A 23,457-nucleotide genomic window follows, 5' to 3' on the forward strand; every position below is an offset into this window, starting at 1 on the left:
TATCCAATTAAAACTCTCTCTGCTCATGAGAATTATAATACGTTATTTTCTTGCTTTTGACAGAGGTGATTTATACTAAATGTTGCACACTATGTTCAATGCCGATCTAAGTATAGAAACGCACATTCTATGGGTGAAAACGAAAATCTTAAACACTAGGCTGTGAAAACAGAAATCAAATTTATATTTTGAGAGGGAAAATGATCAGCGTAGTATGAAAGATGTCATGACAAATCAGCCAGGATATTGAATCGGATGCTTTTGTTGCTGGAAATGGAAGAATATACAATAGAGACATGTTTTACTTATCTGAATCATGAATTTTATTAAGCAATAGAAAATATACACCAGGGAAAATAGCTTCCTTTATGAGTTCTCTTTTTTTTTTTTTTCTCAATTTTAAACTTTTTCTTCAAAAATCAACTTACTTTCAGGCCAGTGAAAAACAACAGTCAAATAATCCAACAGCAAAACTGGATGACAAAAAAATTCAGTCTTCACTGCAGTCCCCTTTGACCCGACATCAGGGAAACGACACACAACTTCTGGTTTACGGAACATGCGCAGCCATTAGGGGGAGTGCTGCTGGCCTTTCTCTTGAAAGACTCTAAGTATTTGTACCTCAGGGCCCCAGTTGTCTACGTTACTGAGGTCCAGCTCCGACTGAAGCTCCGGCAGGTCCAGAGAGCTGATGGAACCAGACGGGGAGCCGCGGCCCTCGTAAGCGTACGTCTGAAGAGAATCGTACGGCGGGCCTCTCGTGTCCTGGTCTGCCTTGACCACCTTGAGCTTAATCACCTCATGGATGTCCTCATCCGGTAAGGTCAACGACGGACTGAGAGCCTTTGTACCCATTGCCCTCCACACCTCCGACTGCAGGTCCTTCCTTATTCTCATCTCCTCGGCTGCCTCGGGGTTCCTCAGCGCCGCTATGTCAAAGGCCTCTGTGTCTTCCTCGCCTCCCCCTTCGTCGTCGTACGTGACTACGTTTTCTCTGATATCCTCAGACGAGATGATCAGGGGCTCCTTTTTGCTTTTCTTGCTACGCAGAGTGACAAACAGAACCACGATGGCTACAAGAGAGGAGACACAAGCTCAGTTTGCTCATCCATGTAAATGGTGATGTGAATTAGCTTTACAACTATTGTGAGTTAGAGACGTATCAAATGGGAGTACAGTCATTTGCCTGCTGACATTTTCATACAGGGAAAAGCTTTAGGTAAATAGTCACCTTATCATTTATGTACCGATGTGAAAACGGTACTAAAACCTACTTAGCACCAACAATAATATAATTAGTCCCCCTGTGGTGAAAATCAAGTTTTACTATTGTTTTTATGTCTATGTGGTGTTTTTAATGTGCTTTGTGCAAATTCATGTCAACACCAGTGCAGAGTATTTTCTCCTTAAAACTGCAGTGATAAAAAGAGTCTCAAAAACACAGTTTGAAATTGCTGGTGTTTCTGACATCACAAACTACCTTGTAACCAATCAGATCAACGTGCCGGCGGGCTTTAGCATATTGTTTACACCGAATTAGCAGGGGAGTCTCGAGAGATGCCAGGTTATCCCAGTATATATTTTTTGTTGATAAGAAAAATCGGATAAGTTTAGCAATATACGGTGAATGATGTAGGAAATTTATTATGATATCATGATGAACTATGCCTTTCTCCACTGATGTTCAAAGTGTTTATAATGGTTGTTAGAAGGCAGACAGAGATGGCGAACAGGAACATAGTTTGTGTAGCAATAGCAACACATTATTAGCTGTTTGATAACATATTCAAGCAAAATCAAATTAATTACCATTGTGCGTCGGACGTTGTAAAGAGCTACACCATTGTGCACCATTTAACTCAGTAAGTTGGCTGAGTAAATCTGTGAGCTTTTGTGAGGGGAGGCGGGGCTAATTAGCATATTTATGATCTGCGTATACTAAATGAAGCAAGGTGTGGAGTTGCATGAAAAAAAGGAAGAAAAAAAAATAACAACCACCTTTAAATGCATTATGTCATTTTGGTGATCAAACATACATTTTATGGGATACAATTACTGACTACAGGGGGACTAATATAACCATAGAATCAATACTAAATAACACTGCTCATAAGTGATTGATTTGGAATGATTACATCAATGTGCCACAAAAAATAAACCTCATGTGAAGGGGCGGGCAAGGGAGACTATGCTGTAGCATGTTTCTAACAAAATATTTTAATATATTTGCCTCCGGTTTCAGAGACAAGGTTTAAGCCTAGTCCAATACTAAAATTAATACTTGAGCTAATTCAATTCAAATCATCTTGCACTGACAAATCTTAAAATGTCACTGCCATTGTTTTATCTCAAGATGCACACCAGTAATATATATATATATATATATATATATATATATATATTTTTTTTTTTTCTAAGGAATATTATAAAAGATAATTAAATGTACTAACTAAACAAATGCCTAATCCTGGCATTATCTAAGCACTGCCTGTGAAACCAGGCCTTATAATTACATAGCATATACACATATTAGGTAAACTAGTCTGTTCATTAGATGAAACATAACTATATTACTATTTTTACTGAGATCCATGAAGGATACATGCGATAAGTCAATCCTGTTGAAAACACCCAACCAGCCTAAGCTGTTTTTTTTCTTGTTTTTTTTTTCTAACCAGCTTGCTTAACATGTTATCTTCAGAAAGGTAGGTAGGCAGCTCACTAGACTTTGGAATGGAGCTATTGTGTTGTGATGTTTTGAGTATTATGCACCGTTCAGACAAAATCATCTCTACTGTGTTATGACATAAATTCAATGATTATCTAAATTCAGGAAGACAAAAAAAAAAAAAAACTGTTTAGACCAATATTTGAATGTCTGTTCAGGTATATGCATGTTACGATTGTTGTTTTTGGTTTCAGCCTACACAGTTGTGCAGCATTCATGAGTAGTGTCTATATTTGGCCTTGTCAGTAGACCAGAGTGAGAGAGGGGGGTTTCACACTTCCTGCAAGGTGAAACTTCTCACCTACAACCAGTGAATTTCAAGCAGTGTTTCTTAGGATGTCAGGTAAAATAAAAAAAGTAGAAGAGATCTTCGATATACTGTACATCCTCCCACAATTCCTTGGATCTTTCTAACAAATGATCTGTAACAATGTAAAGTTCAAATTTGCTTGGTTATCCTGCAGTATAAATCCATCCATCCACCCATCTATCCAGAAAGAAACAATGTCATGCTGATAATTTAATTCAGAAATAAATACATTTACAAGTGGATTCAAAACTTTGGACCCCATTGTATGTTTTTGCTCTTTCCCTGATGGCAAATTATTTGAGGAAAGAAACAAGCTCTTCTCTTGGCCCCTTGAGCTTTCAGTCTTACCCAAGAGGATGATCACGCATAGCAGGATGGCAATGAGGGCTCCAGTGCTGAGACCGGCCGAGGATAGGAAGGCTTGACTCCTGCAGACTGGCGTTCTGGCGCTGCGTTGGCACGGACACACCCTGAGCGTAAGCATGCTGGTGCTGCTGAGGAGGGGCTCTCCTCCATCCCACACAACCACGGGCAGCTGGTACAGCTCCTGTTCTGCCTGGCTGAAGCCCTGCCTGCGCGCCAACACGCTCGCGCTGCTATCTGTCAGAGAGAGAGCAGAGGTTTATTCTCGCTGGCTGCATGCATGACGACACCGTGCAACAGAAGCCAACAAAACCATTCGCTCCCCATCCTCGGCAGTTGCTTCCGAGAATGGCTTTTCAAATATTGCATTCTGTAATTCATTTTCAAGCTGTCTGATGTGATTTTAGATTCTTCACTGTTGAAATGACAACAGATTTAAAACAGCCACATCACTATGATAGACAACAATGTTTAATAAACAGTATTGCCAAATGATCATGGGACCCCATGATTTTCTGGTTGGCCTATCCCACCAATAGTAAGCTATTTTCTGTGAATGTGTGAGACTTCAGAGTCATTAGATGCTATAACTAGAATATCAAAGTGCAGTAAACTGTGAAACCTGTTGTGCTACGAATTAGTTTGTTTATAATTATGACAATACATTCAAGTAATATGTATGAATTACCAGTTTGCATATCAAACAGCATAACGAGCTGTTTTGTACAGTTAAAAGTTACTGGAAGTGGATTATACCGAAAGCCGGACACATTCAATTGAAAAATGGCCATGCCTGATCTTACGTTAAAAATAAGGTGGATACAAAAATAAAATAAAATGTTTAATCAAGATTATTTTAAGCATGTGTATTGCACTGTACATCATTTGTGGTGGCAATTTAATCAAATCATCAAAAAGTGTCATAAAAGGTTCTTCTGAGATTTCTATTAATCAAAGAATCCTGAGAAAAAAAAAAAAAATATGTATCAGGATTTCCACAAAAAATATTAACATTAACTGTTTCAACATAAAAATTTAGAAATGTTTCAAATCAGCATACTAAAATCAATTCTGACAGATCATGTAGCACTACTGAAAGATCAGCTTCACCATCACAGGAACAAATTATTTAAAATATATTAAAATAAAAAAGTCATTTAAAATTCTAATAATATTTGACAATATTACCGTTTTACTCTATTTTGTTCAAATATAAGCAGCAATGAGGATCATAAGAGACTTCCATAAAATATTTAAAATTATTAATGACCTCAAACTTTTGAACAGAAGCAAGTCGGATCATCCAATCAGAACTTAGAGTCAAAACTACATGTATGTTTTCTAAATGCATTTGGTAAACGAAAAAAAAATAATGCAGTAATTAATCATATACATGTAGTTTTATGTTTTCTGATTGACATTGGTCCATGTTTACTTGTGTATGATGAAAACAAACAAACAAACAAACAAACAAACAAACAAACAAACAAACTGTTTGCTTTTCTGTGTTAGTACCTCACCAACAGGAATATTAAAGCACTGGTGTGATGACAGACTGTACTCTCTATGGTGCTCCAACTTTTCTCATTTTTTGCGAGGCTTGTGCAAGGTTTTTCACCTTTTCTTTAGCTGTCGCTATCTTTCTTTCTTACATATGCATGCACCCACAGACAGGCAGGTCCTAAGCACCTTAGTGTATGCATGGTCATGCAGCTTCTTCACATCGTAATTGTGGTTTGAGCTAGTGTCTTCTGACTCTGCCTGGGAGGGTTTGAGGGGGATTGGGATGCATGAAGAACCCTGTCTCCCTCTGAATATAGCTAGGAGAGCAAGAGCGTCGGTTTGGGTTTAACACTGGTAGGGAGATTTTAATGTCAATCATGGTATACAAATGCACAATGTTTAGAGAAATTGCCTGTTTCAGCTTAACAGGTGTATACTGTAGGAGTATTTACTGTATAGAAGTATTTAGCCACAATCTTTTGAATACAAATAAAATCCAATATCCAGTAATGAATAAAAATATAAAAACAATGTACAAGATTTTGATACACGCCTGGTATTTAAACTACCATCAATACAATTATTATTATAATTTTTTAATGATCAAACCTCAAGAATTATTAGGCTGTACTGGGAACCAATAAATAACCAACATTGGTATTCTAAGGCCTGGTTTCATTTAAAGAGACAGTTCACCCAAAAATGAAAATTCTGTCATTATTTATTCACCTTTAAGACTTTCGTTTATCTTCGGAGCACAAATGACAACGCATTCTCACCCCAAGGCGTCACCTTTGACCATGCTTCAATATTTGACGTTTTAGGCGCCCTTTAGCGTCACTTACATGACGCGATCCTTCGGCGTCATCTAACTGACGCTAAAGGAAAGCGTCAGTTAGAGGACGCGGTTAGGTTTAGGTGTGGGGTGGGGGTAGGGTACACGCGATCCTAGGGCGTCATCTAACTGACGCTAAAGGGCGCCTAAAACATCAGATATTGAAGCATGTCCAAATGCATGTCACTTAACTGACGCCTTGGGGGTGAGAATGGGCAGCAAATGAAGATCTTTTTAATGAAATCTGAGAGCTTTCTGTCACTCATTGACAGCTACGCAACTACCACTATAAACAACCACAAGTTAATATACAGACCATAAAACATCTATATGAATTGAATGGTTTAGTCCAAATTTTCTGAAGAGACACAGTCACTTGAACAGATTTAATAAACTTTCATCAAATCACACCTCGATTGTAGAAAGAGGAAGCGCAAGCATGTTTGATGTGTGTGAAACAATGAGGTTTATTCTCGTGTGTTACGCAGCACATTTGAGATTCAGCAACAACCAATGAGGTTTATTCTCATGCATCTAGCAGGTTCGGTTGAGCTTCTGTTTATGTTTGCTGATCAATGTTTATATTTGAATAAAAGCATAAATTCAATCTGTTCATCATATAAAGCAATTGAGTCTCTTTAGAAAATGTGGACTAAACCACTCAGTTCATATGGATTAGTTTTTCAATCTCTTTATGAACTTTTTGAAGTGTCAAAGTGTTAGTTGCGTAGCTTTCAATGGAGAGTACCGAAAGCTCTTTCATCAAAAAAGATCTTCATTTGTGTTCTGTAGTTGAACAAAAGTCATATGGTTTTGGAATGACATGAGGACAAGTAAATAATGACCGAATTTTTATTTTTGGGTGAACTATCCCTATAAGTAGCTTGTATAAACATGCCTTGCCAATGCGTGTGCAGTCTGGAGAAAAAAGCAATGGCACTGACATATTTTAAGATATGTCAGTGATTTGCTTTCAGTTTAAACAGCTCAAACTTGTATTTTTGTCTAGTACTAGGTTTAAGTCTTGTCTATGACAACGGGGGCAAAAAAACAGCAAACTAAAATCAATCAATTGAATTATAATGTACATTATAAATGTACAGTAAAAAAAAAGGATATTTGTTTTGAGATAAAGATATTTAATTGTTATTAAATCATTAGTGCTTTTAGAAATTGAAGGTAATATAAATATAAGAATAGAGAAATTTTATTGTGATTGCTCAATAAAATAAAAATAATTAAGTAAAAAACATGTAATATCTGCTTTTAACTGATTTAGTACTGACATATCATGCATGCAGGACCAGCAACTATTGTGCATGCATTAGACACTAAGGGAAGGAAGATTTTCAAACTCAAGGTTATTGTTAACACCACCAAAATTAGCATCTCTGAAATATTTATGCAAACATAAGCCTTTCATGTAGTGACCCCTAGGTTTATAGCGTTTGTGTTTGATTTCATTCTGTAGGGGGTTTGTGAAATGGCCTGCAGGTAGACTCCATTTAATCTGTCCAAACACTATTAAAAAATGAACATGAAATGACAGAGGGTGGAACGATCATTAGTGCATCTTTACAAACAACGTAGAAAATGTGGTCTGTAATTATACATGGATGAGAAATTCACAGTTATGCTTTGATTTATGTTGCAGTGAATTGTAAACACTTTCCCTGTGAAAAAAACATGAGAGCGATTCATGCATGTACTGCAGATAATTAATCATCACTGCGAGATGTGTGGTGTAAAAAATATTCAAAAACCAAATAAATAAATAAATAAATAAGAAATAGCAACAACAACAACAACAACATATACTGCCAATACTGCAGTTCTGGCATGAGTCCTGATCACTCTAGCTGTTATAACTTAATGTGAGTGTTTAAATGGTGAAGATAAATGGCCTGAGAGAGAACTGCAGTAAATTGGCCCAGGAGGGTTTCTCTCGATGTAATGTGTCCCATCCCATATGACACAAACACAAACACTCTTGCCAAAGCTGTGCCATGGTGTCAAACTTGATGTCGGCTATCTTTGCAGATTCCCTCACCCATTCTACTGAAGCAGTGGAGAGCTTCATTACAAATGCTTCCTAGATTCAGAATATGAACTATTTCGAAAAACATAACAGGCAAGATTATTTTTTATCCAGTTGAATTTGCTGCCTTTTCCCAGGGGGAAAATAAGTGCACCTCTGGAGGGAATTTCCATCATTTTTGTTTCCGCCTCACCCTGGCAAGCGCGTCATGTGGACGCTGACATAATGACTGCGGTGCCAAGAGAGAAACATCTACGTGATCAAAGATGACAGTCTTACACACCCACTCAATCACAGGAAGCTCAACAGAGTGCTCCTCTAGCGCGTTCAGAGGAGTGCTCCAACCCCCAATGTGTAAAATGGTCCATAATGGTACATCCGCAGGGATATTATTTAAGGATGGAGTGGCCTGGGGGGAGGGGAGGGGGCTTGGCTAGGGTACAGATTTAAAAAAAAAGCTCTGAAGCACTGGATCCTCTGAACTCTGGGCTTTTAGCATCTGCCTCTTATGTCCCTGATTGCCCTGTTGAACCCCGACCGGTCCACCTGCAGCCCCGATTCATTGAAGCAGCGGTCTGGCATTAGAAGGAAATCATTACAGCCTGGCCGTGTCCACCAGGGAGCCTTGAGCTAACATAAACACAGACCTGGTTTCCAGGGAAACGGTAACGTTGGCCTTGCAACAATATTAAAACGAGCAAGAAGATGAGTGGAAAGCAAAAAATGAGGGTGATCTATGTGACAACATGTGGTACTAAATATGTTTGTGGAGCGGCACTGAGGGTTTGCCCTAAGCAAACATCAGGAAGTCAGTTGGAAAACATTAGAAAGATTCCATTACTGAGATGCCATCGGAGAGGCTCAGACATCAGCCGGATATTATTTGATTTTCATAAGAGCACAACTTAAGGTACTGAATATGGAATTTGTTTTTGTAACCAACCTAAAATACAAGCTTGCCTCATCAAACTATTTCTAACTAGATGTTATACCAAGCCAAAACAAATCCTATCGGAGCGGATTTGTTATTGTTTGCATTTTACCTTCATTGTCCTTCAGAGTGAAGTTTGGATTCTCTGGAAGGTCTTCTGGTAGAGCAAAGGTGAACCGTCCATTGGCGAAGTTGTCCTTGTCTGAGGCCCTGATGGTCTGAATGACCTACAAAGAAACCCGCACAGAAAAGAGAAAACAAGCTCAAGCTTAGTTCTTTCTTACTTCAAAATTAAAGTTCAATGATAAGTGGCACTAAAAATATCTAAAAGAGATGATTTTGGTTCTCTGAGGCAGGTTGTGTCACTCTTTATAACCTAGAAATGTAATTGGACCACCTGGGCTTCTCCTCCTTCTCAAATTTTGAAAGACATTAACTTCAGACTGCTGACCCGAAGCCCCTTGGCCAGTTGGGTGTTTGGATTACAGTCATTGAAAATGAGAGCTGGTTTGAAGCATTGCTCAGCCTCATGATGTTTTGTCAGCTTGTTAACCTAATTGGCTCCTGCCAGCACATCAGCTGCAAGTGGGAATTTCCTCATGCAGTGTCTGGACCAATTATTGAAGTCTTTCACCTGTCTGTGCTGCATGACCCATGTTAGACCAGGGTTTTTTTTTTCTCTCTAGGGCACATTTACATCAGAACATCTGGTGTGGATTCGAGTCGGTTTTATGTAAGAGTTTGGACAGTTTGTTTGGTGTTTTGATAGTTCGGTTTATGTTTGTAACTGGTATGAAATCAATCTGTTCTTATATCAGAATTAAACAGATATTATTTCAATACAATTATACACCTGTGCAAGCTACTGTTCACTCTTAGTCAAATATAATGCAACTTTTTCTCAATAAACTGAATCTGGGAACAGCTCGCATTTGTTGCCGTTTTGGTGGTTAATTCAAATGGATGATTCAAGACTAAACAATATGATTTTTTTTTTAATCTGCCCTGTCAAAATTTTTACAGACTGCATCTTATTAAACAACAGAAAAATATTACCTTTTTAAAATATTCCCGACTGATATATCGGCGGCCCGATTATATCGGCGGGCCAATTATATCAGCCGATATTACACATTTTCCAAAGTATAAAGTTGAGTTGCGGCAATGCAACGCCTGTCTAAAAATCAGGAGGAGCTAGGTGTCACAGCATTCTATCATACAGGCAGTACAGACAAGGTGAAACTCTACATTACACATATTGGTGAGGATGATTGAACAAAAAAGAGCACTGCATATGCTAGCGAACATGCACAATACTCATATCTGTCAGAAGAGGAATGGTCCATTGTATAGAACCTGGCAGAGACCCTTGGACCACTGGAGGAGTGAACACTGGAATTCGATAGAGAAGACTCATCCACATCCTGCATAAAGCATGCACAGCAGTGTTACGTCGTTTTCTTGAGTCAGAGAGACCAACCTCCAGGGGAATTCAAACCATTAGAAAAAACATTCTGGATAGCTTGCAAAAAAAGGTTTGCAAAATTTAAGGACTCTAAAGAGGTGGTGCTTGCCAGTGTCCTTGACCCATGAAACAAAGAGCATCCTTTAGTACCAGAAATCCTGCAAAAGTGAAAACCTGGCTGAAAGAGGTTATGGAGACCAGTCCACCAGATTCTGCCATTGAAACTCCCAAAAGGCAAAGAACAGAGGACCCAGTCTCTTAGACTTGCTTTATGACACTGTGCTCCTTCCATCCAGCAGTGCGGCAGTGGAACCAGAGAGGATAAGCAAAGAGCTAGAACGGTACTTCAGAGAGCCTGTCATTGACAGAAAGATTGAAAATCCATTGGTGGATCCATTTGATTGGTGAACACAACACCAACCATTTGAACACCAACCATTTGATTGGTGAACACAACACTAACCGTTTCACCAGACTGCCAACTTTGGCCTCTCCTGCCCACCCTCCTCTGTGTTGAGCAAAATAGTGTTCAGCACCATGCGGGATATTTATGAGAATAGGTGAAGCTCTTTGAAAGGAGAGAATGCAGAGAAACTTTGCTTCTTGTACTACAACCTGCCTCTGCTGGACTGGAGCTATTGAGGAATTAATGCCTTAATCTGCATGACCATAATCTACATCCCTTAATCCCAACCCATAACTAAACTTAACAACTACCTAGCTAACTCTTAATAAGCAGCAATTAGGAGTTTATTGAGGCAAAAGTCGTAATTAGCTAGATTCTGATTCTGAGATAATTCTGATTCATAATCTAAAGTGTGACCAACAATTCTACTGACCACAAACTTAAATCTGTAAATTCAACAAACTCTAACTGGAAAGTCATGGCATATAGTGCAAAATATATGGATTGCTTTGTTTGAATCACATCCTTACTGATTATTTCAATTAGTGAAATAAATTACGCTGTTACATTCAACAGAAGGGAGTAGAATAAAACTTGGGTTCGGACCAAGCAAGAGTATGAAAACCACCAGTGTCACTGCATTACAGCTTTCTTCCCAAATTACAGTGCATTGGTTTCATGCAGCATACTGTTGTGGATCATTGCAGTGCAAATCAAAAGGAAAGAGCTTCCTGTGAGTTGATGCCAATACAAGAATGTGGTTCTGCCTTATCTATGTGGAAACACTTAATCAAGGGCCACAGCATGACAGCAATCCCGGATCATCTAACAAAGTTACAATCACGGATTTCAGTAATTGGGAGGAGGATTTTATTTAGATGGAACGATTTGAACCAAGCAGACCAAAAGTTATAATAAATGAGAGCCAATTTCTACGCTAATGAATGGACCTCTGCCTTATGAAAGACAGCAAATGGGTTACTGGGCTTGAAAGAAACAGAATATCTATAAAAAAGCTCCATGGTGCTTTAAAAGCAGCCTTTAATTAAGTAAGGCTCCAAAATAAAAACATAACTATGTATGTATATCAAACACTTCACTTCGATTAAACTGCTCTATTCACATGGATTATTTTTGGATCTTCAAAGTTTTGGTTACCTAGGCAATCAATGGAGGGACATAAACCTCTCAGGTTTCATGAAAAATATATGTTTCGGGCTTTGGAACGTGATGGTGAATAAATGATGACCGAATTTTCATAATTTACCCTTCAAATACCCGTTCAAGAGTTTGCACTTACAAATAAGTCAGATAGAATAAATGCTTATTTGGCGTGCTGACCAAGAGGGCTACGGGTTAGGTATTCGGCCCGAACCCAGAGCATCCCTCCATCACCCCGACTCCTCACTCTTGGCTTATTCTTTCACAGCTAGGAATACAGGGGTTATTCCTGGCTGTGACAGAATAAGCCAAGGGTGAGGAGTCGGGTTGGTGGAGGGATGCTGAAACTGTCAAAGAATGTTAGGTAAGTCAACAGAGTGAGTATATATATTTATATATATATATATTTGCTTCCTCTCGTGCTGGTGGGATAGACATGATAATTGTTTGATGACAAGTTAATTGCAATGATTGTTTGAAAGTTCTCCTCCTGAACTTTGTTTATAAAACATAATTTATAGTTTAGCAGACACAAATGTCTGGAGAGGACCTTTGATTTTTAATCACCCCCCCCCCCCCCCCAAAAAAAAAAAAAAAAAAAAGTATTGTTACCCACTGTGTGTGAATTGTGTGTGTTCAACCGCTTAAATCGTAATCTCATTCAAGGGTAAAGCTATAACGGCTATGCCGCTGCACATGGTCCTAGATTTCAACGTGCAATGATTAACATTTCCTGTGAGCCATTCTTAGTGCGCTTGATGCTGACTCCTATCTGCCGGTGAATACATTGGTACACGCTGAATTATTTATAGGTATAAGAGCCTCCAAAGTCTGTCGAGCCACAGATAAATCCATCCTTGAAGGTGTCAGACGTATCATAAAGGAATCATATGTGTTTCTCATTTATGCATGTGTCCAGAGCAGTTGTGTACATACTGTAGGAGTGTGTGGGTTCATGGCAGAATTTAAGCATGAAAAAAAAGATTGTTTGAGAAAATAATAGGGCAGGAGAAAAGGACGGGAGAACAGGGCAGGAGAAAAGTGCAGATAATGGTTTCAAGGGTTCAGATGGGAGCTGACAGGTCAAAAAAGAGTGATAGGGACACACTGAGAAAAGGAATGAGAGGTGATAACAAACCTGGCCTGGCTTGGAGCCTTCACACACTACCAGAGCGCTGTCTGTGGCAATATAGGGGGCATTGTCATTGACATCCAAGACCTGGATTGTGACTGGAACATAGCTCACCAGATTTGGATTGTCTGGAAAAAAAATATATGACAAATATTCAATCATGTATATTTTCTGTCAGGACAGTTAAAAAGTAACTGGCAAAACAAGTCATGCCATATCAGAACACTGGCGTGAAGCTTAATTGACTGAATTGATGAATACCACATTTTATTTACAATATAGAGATAGTGTAACCCTTTTTGGTGGTTTCTTTAACTGTGAAAACCTACTAGTTTATATGTCCAACGGTATAGACATACATTACTGTTGTCATTTTTGTTTTGTAAATTTTCAACCCAATGTAATTCCCAGCACATTTAAATGCTCTGTATTGTGTTTAATAACATTAATTCAAGTAAATTACCTTTTAAACAATTATTGAACAAGAAGATGACCGACTACTATTTCCAGTAGCACCTCATTGCAGTACACAAGATCCAGGGGGCGGAGTTGGATCCATATATAAGGGGCGGAGATGTGTAGGATTAGGGGTGGGGTTAGAGATCAGGGGGCGGAGATGGGTAGGTTTAGGTATATATAAGGTAATATACACCCTGGTATATGCACCCTGGATTGTGTGTTCTGCAGTGAGGACCATCTCCCTTTTTCTTGCCACAGCTAATTTCCAATTTGTATTTAAAATTTGAAAAATTAAATTATTTTTTACATTTTTGGCATAATTTGACAAAATTACTGCACACATCTTTTCTTTTTTTTTTCTGTAATACTTTAAAATAAGGTTCATTTCAAGGTCACTAACATTGACAGACAATGAGCAATACATTTGTTACATTATTTATTTTTACATTATTTATTAGTTAATACAAATACTAATGCTCATTGTTGATTAATGTTGGCTCAGCTTCATTTAATATGTTTAAGGTTTAAATGAGGTCAGCAGAGTCATTTAATGTTAACAGATTATTAACTTTTGAATTTAAATGTTCAAATTAAGTATTTTTCATAGTTTGTTGATGTTAACTATTAGTGGAAGTAAAGTGTTACCAAAGTGTTAGGATGAAAATTACACCATAACACCATAATCATTTTCACACGACACAATATATTTTGAGAAAATCATTAAAGTTTAACGTCTAAACCTGTCCTTCAGACTAAAGGCAAAAATGTGAAAAATAAGTACTGAAAAGTAGAAATATATATATATATATATTCATGATATAACATTACAGTTATTACATGTACCATGTTGAAAAACTTAGTGAAAAATAAATAATTCATGCTTCTCTCATGGGATTCACTAAAGCATGGCGAGAATTTAAAATTGGTGTGAGAAACGTTAGACCCATTTTGGAGTCATTCAGTATGATGGAACTGAGATTAACTACAGTGTCTAACATTATCAGTTCACTATCAGCAATAACAGAGGGATCACCATTGTGAAGAAAAGTGTAGAGGGAAGATAATTGCTTGGATAAGCATCTGTAAAAAAAGAAGAAACAACAAATAGAAAAAAAAAAGAAGAAAATTGATTGACCCTGTCCACCTTCAAAGCCACACCAGCATGCTAGCAGCAGCCTCAGCATCAATCCCACAATGCAACACTCCTTCAAGGAGACATTTGTTTTGGTCAGTATCGATGATTCAGACTTTAGGTCCTATGATTCCCTCTTGGACAAGGTGCTCCCTCTCTAAACTTCAAGAAGAATTCTTGATTTAAAATGAAGTTATCACTGATAAAATGGTTCCCTGTGTTTTCCTCAGAAACCAAGATAAAAACAATCAATGAATACAGACAGGGTTCTGGCCCAAGAGCAGTACATACCAATCTCTGAAGCCATCACTGTGATGTTGTGCCAGGCTACCTCCTCTCGGTCTAGACTCCTGCTGGTTGTAATCAGTCCACTGTCAACATCAATGCTGAAAAGTGCATCACCTTCTGCATTTTGGTCAATGGAATACCTAAAATTGCAATACAGAAAACTTAAAGATACCTATTGTTCAAGTTATGATAATATGCATTTCAGATGCATTTCTGAAGAGTATGCTTTAAAAGTAATTTTAATGCTGAAAGTTTGAGCTTGAAAAAATTATTCTGTAAACCAATAGCAATCAAAAAGTAGATTCTTATAAGCCTCATGATTATAGATGCATTTCCTGTCACATAAGATTTACACATGATTTCTGGTTAGACATGAATTCAAGATGTTTTGTCACACTGATGATTAGCAAATAATTTGTATGCATTTAGCTAGCTGCAGAAGAAAACCCTCAGATCTCTGTACAGTGACCGGGAGGGGACATTATTGATATTTTCCGATAATAACAAACTTCATTTGAATGTTGTCTATAGGCAACACTGCGTAAGATACAATAGGCATAATATTCATAATCATTTCTTATATTAAAAATAAATAGTAGGATCAATCCATTTCTGATAATTTCCCGGACCACAAGATATTTTTTTTCGAGGTAACGTCATCCTTATGTCATGACGAAGCGATGGAAAGTTGACTTATCACTTTCCCATGAGTTAATATTAAGCTCCCACAAATTAAAATATTTCGTGGCCACTACAAAACTAAGTGAACGGAATATTCACCGCAATAAACCTTCAAGACTTCAAAGCCTTTTTTCTTACTTGTTTACTATAGTTGATAATATATACTATACTATAATATAATATAATATAATATAATAAGTTGTATTATTATATATGATATATCATTATATATATAATTGTACAGTTATTAGAAATATGAGAGGAAGAGCTTGCCACTACTACAGTTTTCTATGGGAGAATATACTACTGGAATCTCGCATAACACAAAGATTTGAACGCAATAGCTTTTTTTTTTTTATTGATTTTTAATGTACGTCCTTAAGCCTATTTGCAATTTTGCATCCTATTTACTACCTCCATTTGAATTCAGTAATTGAATTAGAATTTAAAAGGCGTTCTCAATTTAATACTGAATGGTGGACTATATTACTGCTTGTAGACTACTGCCAGAGGCAGGCAATGACATTTGCTCTGATAGCCATTTAAAATATACCTCAAGGCCGTATATACCAGAATTATTCTCCCAGAAAACTCACCTGACTTTGCTTCTAGTGCTGTCCGGGTCTTGAGCAGTTACCATGCCAACCTCTGTCCGAGCTGGTGCATTTTCATACACGTCCATGATATAGTAGTCCATAGTAAACACTGGAGCCTCATCAACATCCCCGATAATGAGCTTGAGCGTGGTGGTGTCTTTGAAAGGGCCCAGGTACGAAAAACGAGGATCCAGATGGGTGTTGACACCTTCAATGATCAAAGAGTACGCCTTCTTCTTCTCGTAGTCCAGAGGCTAGAAAGGACATCAGTAATAAGATCAAGGGAGAAGCAGAAATGACATTTTGGCCAGCATGGGAAAAGTCACAGCCCATTCTCACTCCCAAGGCGTCACCTAACTGACGCCTTGGGAAGCATTTGGACATGCTTCAATATCTGACGCTTTAGGCGCCCTTTAGCGTCAGTTAGATGACGTCCTAGGATCGCGTGTACCCTACCCCCACCCCACACCTAAACCTAACCGCGTCCTCTAACTGACGCTTTCCTTTAGCGTCAGTTAGATGACGCCGTAGGATCGTGTCATGTAAGTGACGCTAAAGGGCGCCTAAAACGTCAAATATTGAAGCATGGTCAAAGGTGACGCCTTGGGGTGAGAATGCGTTGGAAGTCAGGGCATGGCTGAATGAGCAGACATGAATTTACATGAAGCACCAGTTCTGTGTGAACATCTAGATCAGACCTTTCTGAGGGAGATGATTCCTTCTCTCTTGTCACTGTCTGTGGAGATTGAAAACATGGCAGCTCCTTCTTCATTGGTAATTCTGTACGTCATCTCAGCATTGACGCCAAGGTCTTCATCGTTTGCTTTGATTTTACCAACTGCTTTCCCTACCTCAGCAGATTCTGGCACATAAAGCTGATAGTTCTCTGAAGTGGAGAATAAACACAAACAGAACAGATGTGATTTTATTAAACATTTGAAAGCTTTTGATGCCAATATTAAAAAGTGTTGCTTGTGCTTAGCTAATTTGTAGGGTTTATATGGGATAAACCTGAGCAAGCTAAAAAAAAGAAGGTTTTTTTCACTAAATAAAGCTCAAACGAATGCAGCCATTTGGGATAAATTCAAAGTACATTTACAGGGATTTAGGGATTAGATGGTCTCTGTTGAAGGGGCGTGCCAAAAATGGTGAAAGAGACTGAGTGAAGCAGAGACTCATACTTTGAGGGAATCGTGGTGGATTGTCATTGACATCTGTCAGAGAGATGTTGATTGTGGTAGATCCGGACAGACCGCCAACAGAGCCGGCCATGTCTTTGGCTTGGATGATGACGGAGTACATCTCTCTAGTTTCTCTGTCCATGTTCGGCAAAGCCGTCCTTATGACACCTGTGACCCAGAGGGTAAAAAAGCATAAATTTAGCTCCCGCTGACCTAAATACCCCATATCCCACTTTTGAATGTTCAAAATTGTATTCCCATTTTCTGCAAATTAAGGTGTTAAAGTTAAATATTAAATGTAAAATGGCCTATATTTTAGGGTTTTATTATTCACATTATTTCTATTATTTATCTGCCTTCAGTGACACCATTATATGAGAACTGAACTGAGCAGTACGACGACATCACTATTTTCTCCAAAGCTGCTATGTACATATTAAATTAACTCAATAATAACTTTTTTACAACAAAACTGAACCATCACTGAACTTAATTAAGCTAGATTATGATGATTTTTTTTCTAGATCTGCTTCACGGCAGATTCAAACTGTGTTGCATTATTTTCCTGTTATCACTGTAAGCAGCTAGAAACAATCTGTATTGTAAAAAACGCTATTTAAATAAAAGTGTCTTGACTTGACAGTGATAATGAATATAGGCCTAGTAGTTTGAAAAAAAAAAATAAGTTACTGATTAGCTAATAGTGAAGTACCAAATTCAACTCGTTCCTGTGTTATTCATTAATGATGGAACAGTTTTCGAAAGTGTTACCTATTATTTTAGACTTACACTGCTGTTCAAAGATTTATGGTCATTAAGGTTTTGTTTGTCTGTTTGTTTTTAGAAAGCAATTAACACTTTTATTTGTCAAGAATGCATCAAAATCAAAGACATTGAAAATGTTACAAAAATGTCTATTTCAAATAAATGCTATTCTTTTGAACAGTATCTACACAGTATCTACAACATATTAAGCAGCACACAAAGCAAAATACAAGTCATACACACAACTTATTCACTAAATTTAAGTCCTTTTAAGCCATATTATATCTGTGTGAGCATTAGGCTGATAAGAATTCATTATTCGCAGAGCATCTTGCTTGACAGCCATGGCCACCTTTATGGAAAAAAGCTGGTTGAACATTCAAACTAAACATGCCCTTTTGTTTTTCACAGAAGAAAGGAAGTGAAATGGATGTCGAAAGACCGGTGAGTAAATTCATTTTGGAGTGAACTATCCCGTTAATTCAAACTTCTAATCGTTTGATGGCATTTCCAGCAATAAGAGCTCTGTTCACTGGAAGAGTACATGTTCAGAATATCATATGTACAGTACATTGCAGATATTTGACCCCATAGTTATTGAGGTGGTGAGTTCATAAGTGGTTATCCTCTGATTTGCCCCATTCTGACCTGGTCCAGGTTCTTTTCGAGCTTGACAACACACCAGCAGGCGAGTGCTGACCCCTTACCTCTGCAATGTTCTTATGTGGTGTTATCCCTCAGTATAAACTGCACACACACACACACACATGTGCAAAATGCATGCAGGTGATCATCTCCTGCATACGTACTCCACAACTCTAAAGCAAAGTCTGCCATCTGCTCCAAGTATTCCCTCAGGAGATAGAGGATAAGACAGGGATGAAGGGAGGGCTGCAAAGCAGAACAGCTTGGTTTTGCCATGTGAACTTGCATTTGAGCCCCTTTACGCCATGAGATCCCATGGCGATATTTACTGGGAAATGAGCACTATCAGTTAGACACGCACTTACCAGTGCACCAACACAGAAAACAAAGAGTGTCTTTAAAAACAAATGGAAATCGATAGCATCATTTTAAAAAGCACAAGCTCTGTCAATACATAGCACTACGTTAATTTTACTTACTCGTTAATACAGGATGACAGTTTAATCAAATAATGTATGTATGGAATGCCTTGAAATGTAGTCACACTCAAGGTTACCCATACAGCTTTAAATGTAAGACACATACCATTCTTTTCTATTGATGTCTTACACTTATGTAACCTGATGATGTACTCTTATACATTTCACATGATGTTTATTTTTTTATTTATTTTTTTTTGTCTGGCAAAAACTTTAAAGAATACCTAAATGTATGTATACACACACACACACACACGCACACACACGCACACACACACACACACAAACATATTTACAGTATTATTAAATCTGATTCTGCATCATTTTTTTGCTTTCAGCTTTACGACAGTGAGTTCCTTTTTGAAGATAACATTTAAATAAACTAAAATTGAAATAAAAATAAAATTCTTAGTGACTTCTTTTATAATTGCCATGGGTTTACAGGATGCTGCACATCCAAATAAAGACGCTAGGGTGCTTTCTGTCCAAAAGTCGTGGACATGCAACATTTATGAGAACTGGTTAGAGAAAGTGGTCTCTTAATTGTCTCGAATGGCTCTGGTGGAGCATTAACCGGTCGCACAGCAGACACTAACATCTCACAGACAGGGGCTGTGTTCGAAATCGCCCCCTATACTCTCATTCCCTATTCCCTCCATTACTTGAATTTAAATAAGATAGTGTGCACAGCATAGTACACAATCATAGGGTGAAGTCAAATGTATTTGTCCTAAGTTGTATTTTAATGGAAAACTATTTGAGTCATGCTGTGGTGAGGTTTTAAAAACACAGCGTTTCTCAGAGTGCAACCTTCGTTGTTTAGCCAATGTTTTAGGGCTCCTTTTAGTGGAAGGAGTCTGATAGCATTGCCAAGCAAAGTGATTGGCTAGACCAAATTGGCTAGTGCATTACCCACCACAGTGGATTTTCACCTACAGTTAGCTGCTTGGTGGGTGTTATTTCAAACCCTAATTGTAATCATTATGATTACAACTCATAATAATTGCTTTAATGAGATCATTGTTTCTCCATTATGAATACATGATAACTAACTGCATGATTTGTCTTTTTTTACATATGAAAATCACTTTGACACAGTCACCTCTGATAATTAGATAATTGGACTCTAAATTGTAGCTGCTTTTAAAATGATATATTGTGAGAAGCGCTATACAACTAAGTGCGAATTGAATTGAATTAAAGACCATACCCCTGAAAAAAATACTGTATAATATATGGACAGCATTTACACATATATTTGTGTCTGAATGTCCGAATACATGCACACACAACACAACACATTCATAAGCCAAAATATTACCAAGGAGCTAACATATAAGAAAGACCTGTGAGGCAATGACAAGTTGGGATTCGGCAATGTATATTTTATATTATGTGTAAAAGTGTGAGACTGACAGTTTATATATTTGAACACGCAGTTCCCTTTTTAAATGGACACGACCAGTGGGAGTGAGAAAAAGTATGCAAACAGATACCTCAATCCGCCAGAACAAATAAACACACGCCAGTGTTCAGCCCCAGAGAATGTCATAGAGATTGCACCAAGCCCATTGAGAGCAGACACCACCTGCCAGGACAGGGGATTTCAGCAGACAACACAACGGAAAAAGCAAAATGTTCATGTTAAACAGGCTCTTAGTATTCAGCTAGTAGCCACAAAGCAGAGACAGAAAGTAAATAACGCAAACAGGACCAGACACTGATGCAGAACTAGGTAAGCCCAGCTCTATGTACTCCAGACTCAGAGTTTGATTTCCTATATGGAACAACAGATTCCTATTGAAAGTGTGAAACATCACACAGGTTAAGCATCACCCGCCAGCAAATGGGGCAATCTAACTACAACACAAAGGTAATTCTCAGCTAAGAGGATTAGACACAGTGATGCAAGTTATTGTACTTTAAATAGAAATGAATGGGTGGAAATAGTAGCTTCTACAGTTGGAAGAAAAAACAAAATTGCTCTACTATATCAAAATATACAGTACAATACTACAGATTGTACCTTTAAAAAGAAACTAAACACTCTATAACCAACAATGCACCTAGTAATCTGGTAAATCTGTGCACATAAAAATCATATTTTTTTAATCTCAATGTAATGCTAATGTGATTTTACATACATAACACAGTGAATATAGCAGCCAAATGGATATAGCGCAGCAAAAAAGTGTGAAATCACGGATGACAGAGATAAAGAATCATGTGCATCTGTGTGAAAAATAAAAGTTGTATTCAAATCATGAATGGGTTATACGGAAGCCCTGAACCGCAACGTAAAAAAAAAAAAAAGATTAAAGTCAAAAGATTTCGAGATTAAAGTTGAAATATTTCGAGATTAAAGTCAAAATATTTCAAGATTAAAGTCGAAACATTTCAAAAGTATTAGAATACAGTCTTCCATAGAAGTTGCGTGTGTGCTTGACATTGTTTAACATTGACACACAGGCATTCATAATGGTGCATAGTGAGTGTTTCACACTGTGTTTGTGCGTGTGTGTGTTTATGTGTGGGGTTTGTTTCAACAAAAGGAAAATCAACCAGCATTAGGCTACCATAATAGGACATCATAAAATATACTGCGCTGGAATAGACTGTAGCGTATGGGAAAACAAACCCAGGAAAATACTGGATGGAGATATCCAGCTTGATGAGTGAATGAATGAATGACTGAATGAATGAATGAATGAATGAGGCATTTATTAGGGCTGAGTAATAAATATCGATTTCTCGATATTAATCGATTCTCATTTTTACAAACCGATATCGATTCTTAAATCTCAAGAATCGATTAGTCATCCTGTTTCATTTGAATGAATGAGACATTGTATCGCGGCTGCGCGCATCCAACAAATCGCAATAATCTTTGTCCTTTGTTACTATTGATATGAAACAAAGTCTCAATTTTCAAATTACGTCCATTTTCTTTAGAAATTCAAAAACATAAATACCGTTTTGCCGTTTTGGCACTGTGGCGTGAGATCGCTCTGGCGCAGCTCCAGAGAAGCAGCAGCGCTGATCTCTCTTCCGGGTTAATAATACAAGCTACAGCGCGAAATAAACATGAATGAGCATCTGAAAGTGTGTTAAAAGATAGAGTACAACTTATCGAAATCCCTATCATTTCACATTGATTCGCTCAATCTGCGTTTCAACCGTGGAAAGACGTCAGTTAAACAGCTTGTAATCAATGTCATGTATCGTCATATTTACCTCAGAAAACCCAAATAAACTCGTCTTCAATATTTAATGCATATTTGAATAAACTCGTCTTCAATATTTAATGCATATTTGAATAAATCTGGCAAGTTTTTATGACAGCCACCATTTAAATTTTTATATTTCATATAATCTTCTTATTATAAAAATAAATAAAAGTGTAATTTAAGTGTTTGTATAGCTACAAAACATTTCAAGTTCATTATTACCTTCATATTAGGCCAATGAAGCCTAGTAGGCTACAACTAGACTATAGACCATAGTTTATAGCATTTAAGAGATTTGATTCCCTTGAGAAAAATTGCCATTTATTGTAACTGATATCCAAAATAATCGATATTGAATCGAATCAAATCGTAATCGAAATCGAAATCGAATTGAATTGCAAGCTTGTGAATCGAAATCGAATCGAATTGTGAAATTTGTCTCAATACCCAGCCCTAGCATTTATAGTGCTTTCCCATGTCTACTAGGCCTACACTCAAAGCGCTTTACAATCATATCAGAGAATCTCTCCTCAACCACCATTAGTGGTCATTAAATCTGAGGAAATCATGGGATCTGGCCAAATGATTGGATCCAGAATGACAAAGACAAACCGCCATCAGAGATCCTGCTTCAATGGAGGACGCCAACAATCCCATGGGTCCCAGTGGGAGGGAGACTGAATGAGCAATTACACATAATAAATAAATGCATAGTGGAGTACCCATGAAGCAATTCTGTGTAAATTGGTGTAGTTCTGTGGCGGATATCTCTGGGATAGAAGTGTGTATTTGTGCTAAGCTGAGTCCCTTGGGTCAGCAGCTCATCATGCTGTTGCTGACAAGGCGGTGCTGAAGAACTACGCACACAATAACAGCTGGAACAGATGCTACTCACCATTTTACCTTGTACAGTGCTAATATAGACGTACAAGCATTTGCACCACTACCCAGGCACACTCAAACACATATAAGCCAAGCAAAATTATCCTGCCTCAAATAGGCTCTATCATGGGATAAACACTCAGCAGGTTGGCACTTTCAATCTGGGACAAACACCCTCCAGGCACATTCAACTTGACATAAACAAACACCACCACTGTGGACATTTAACCAAATGGCTACTAAGCACAGA

General features: G+C 37.8%; 1 protein-coding gene across 3 annotated transcripts in view; it reads right to left on the reverse strand.

Annotated features, from left to right (window-relative positions):
• Positions 1-290: 290 nt before the first annotated feature.
• The window catches only part of LOC120483198 (cadherin-18), an 84,481-nt gene continuing 61,314 nt past the window's right edge, over positions 291-23,457 (reverse strand). For all 3 annotated transcript variants that reach the window (XM_089131271.1, XM_039678149.2, XM_039678150.2), the window contains exons 5-12: positions 17,210-17,377; positions 16,727-16,914; positions 16,029-16,282; positions 14,755-14,891; positions 12,879-13,000; positions 8,821-8,935; positions 3,387-3,638; positions 291-1,073 (exon numbers count right to left, since the gene is read on the reverse strand). In XM_089131271.1, the coding sequence (XP_088987397.1) occupies positions 571-1,073; positions 3,387-3,638; positions 8,821-8,935; positions 12,879-13,000; positions 14,755-14,891; positions 16,029-16,282; positions 16,727-16,914; positions 17,210-17,377 (1,739 nt within the window). In that variant the 3' untranslated portion in view covers positions 291-570. The remainder of the gene's footprint in view (positions 1,074-3,386; positions 3,639-8,820; positions 8,936-12,878; positions 13,001-14,754; positions 14,892-16,028; positions 16,283-16,726; positions 16,915-17,209; positions 17,378-23,457) is intronic.

The sequence above is a fragment of the Pimephales promelas genome, chromosome 5 (assembly GCF_988280905.1).
Source record: "Pimephales promelas chromosome 5, fPimPro1.hap1.1, whole genome shotgun sequence".
In the NCBI taxonomy this organism is placed as follows: domain Eukaryota; kingdom Metazoa; phylum Chordata; class Actinopteri; order Cypriniformes; family Leuciscidae; genus Pimephales; species Pimephales promelas.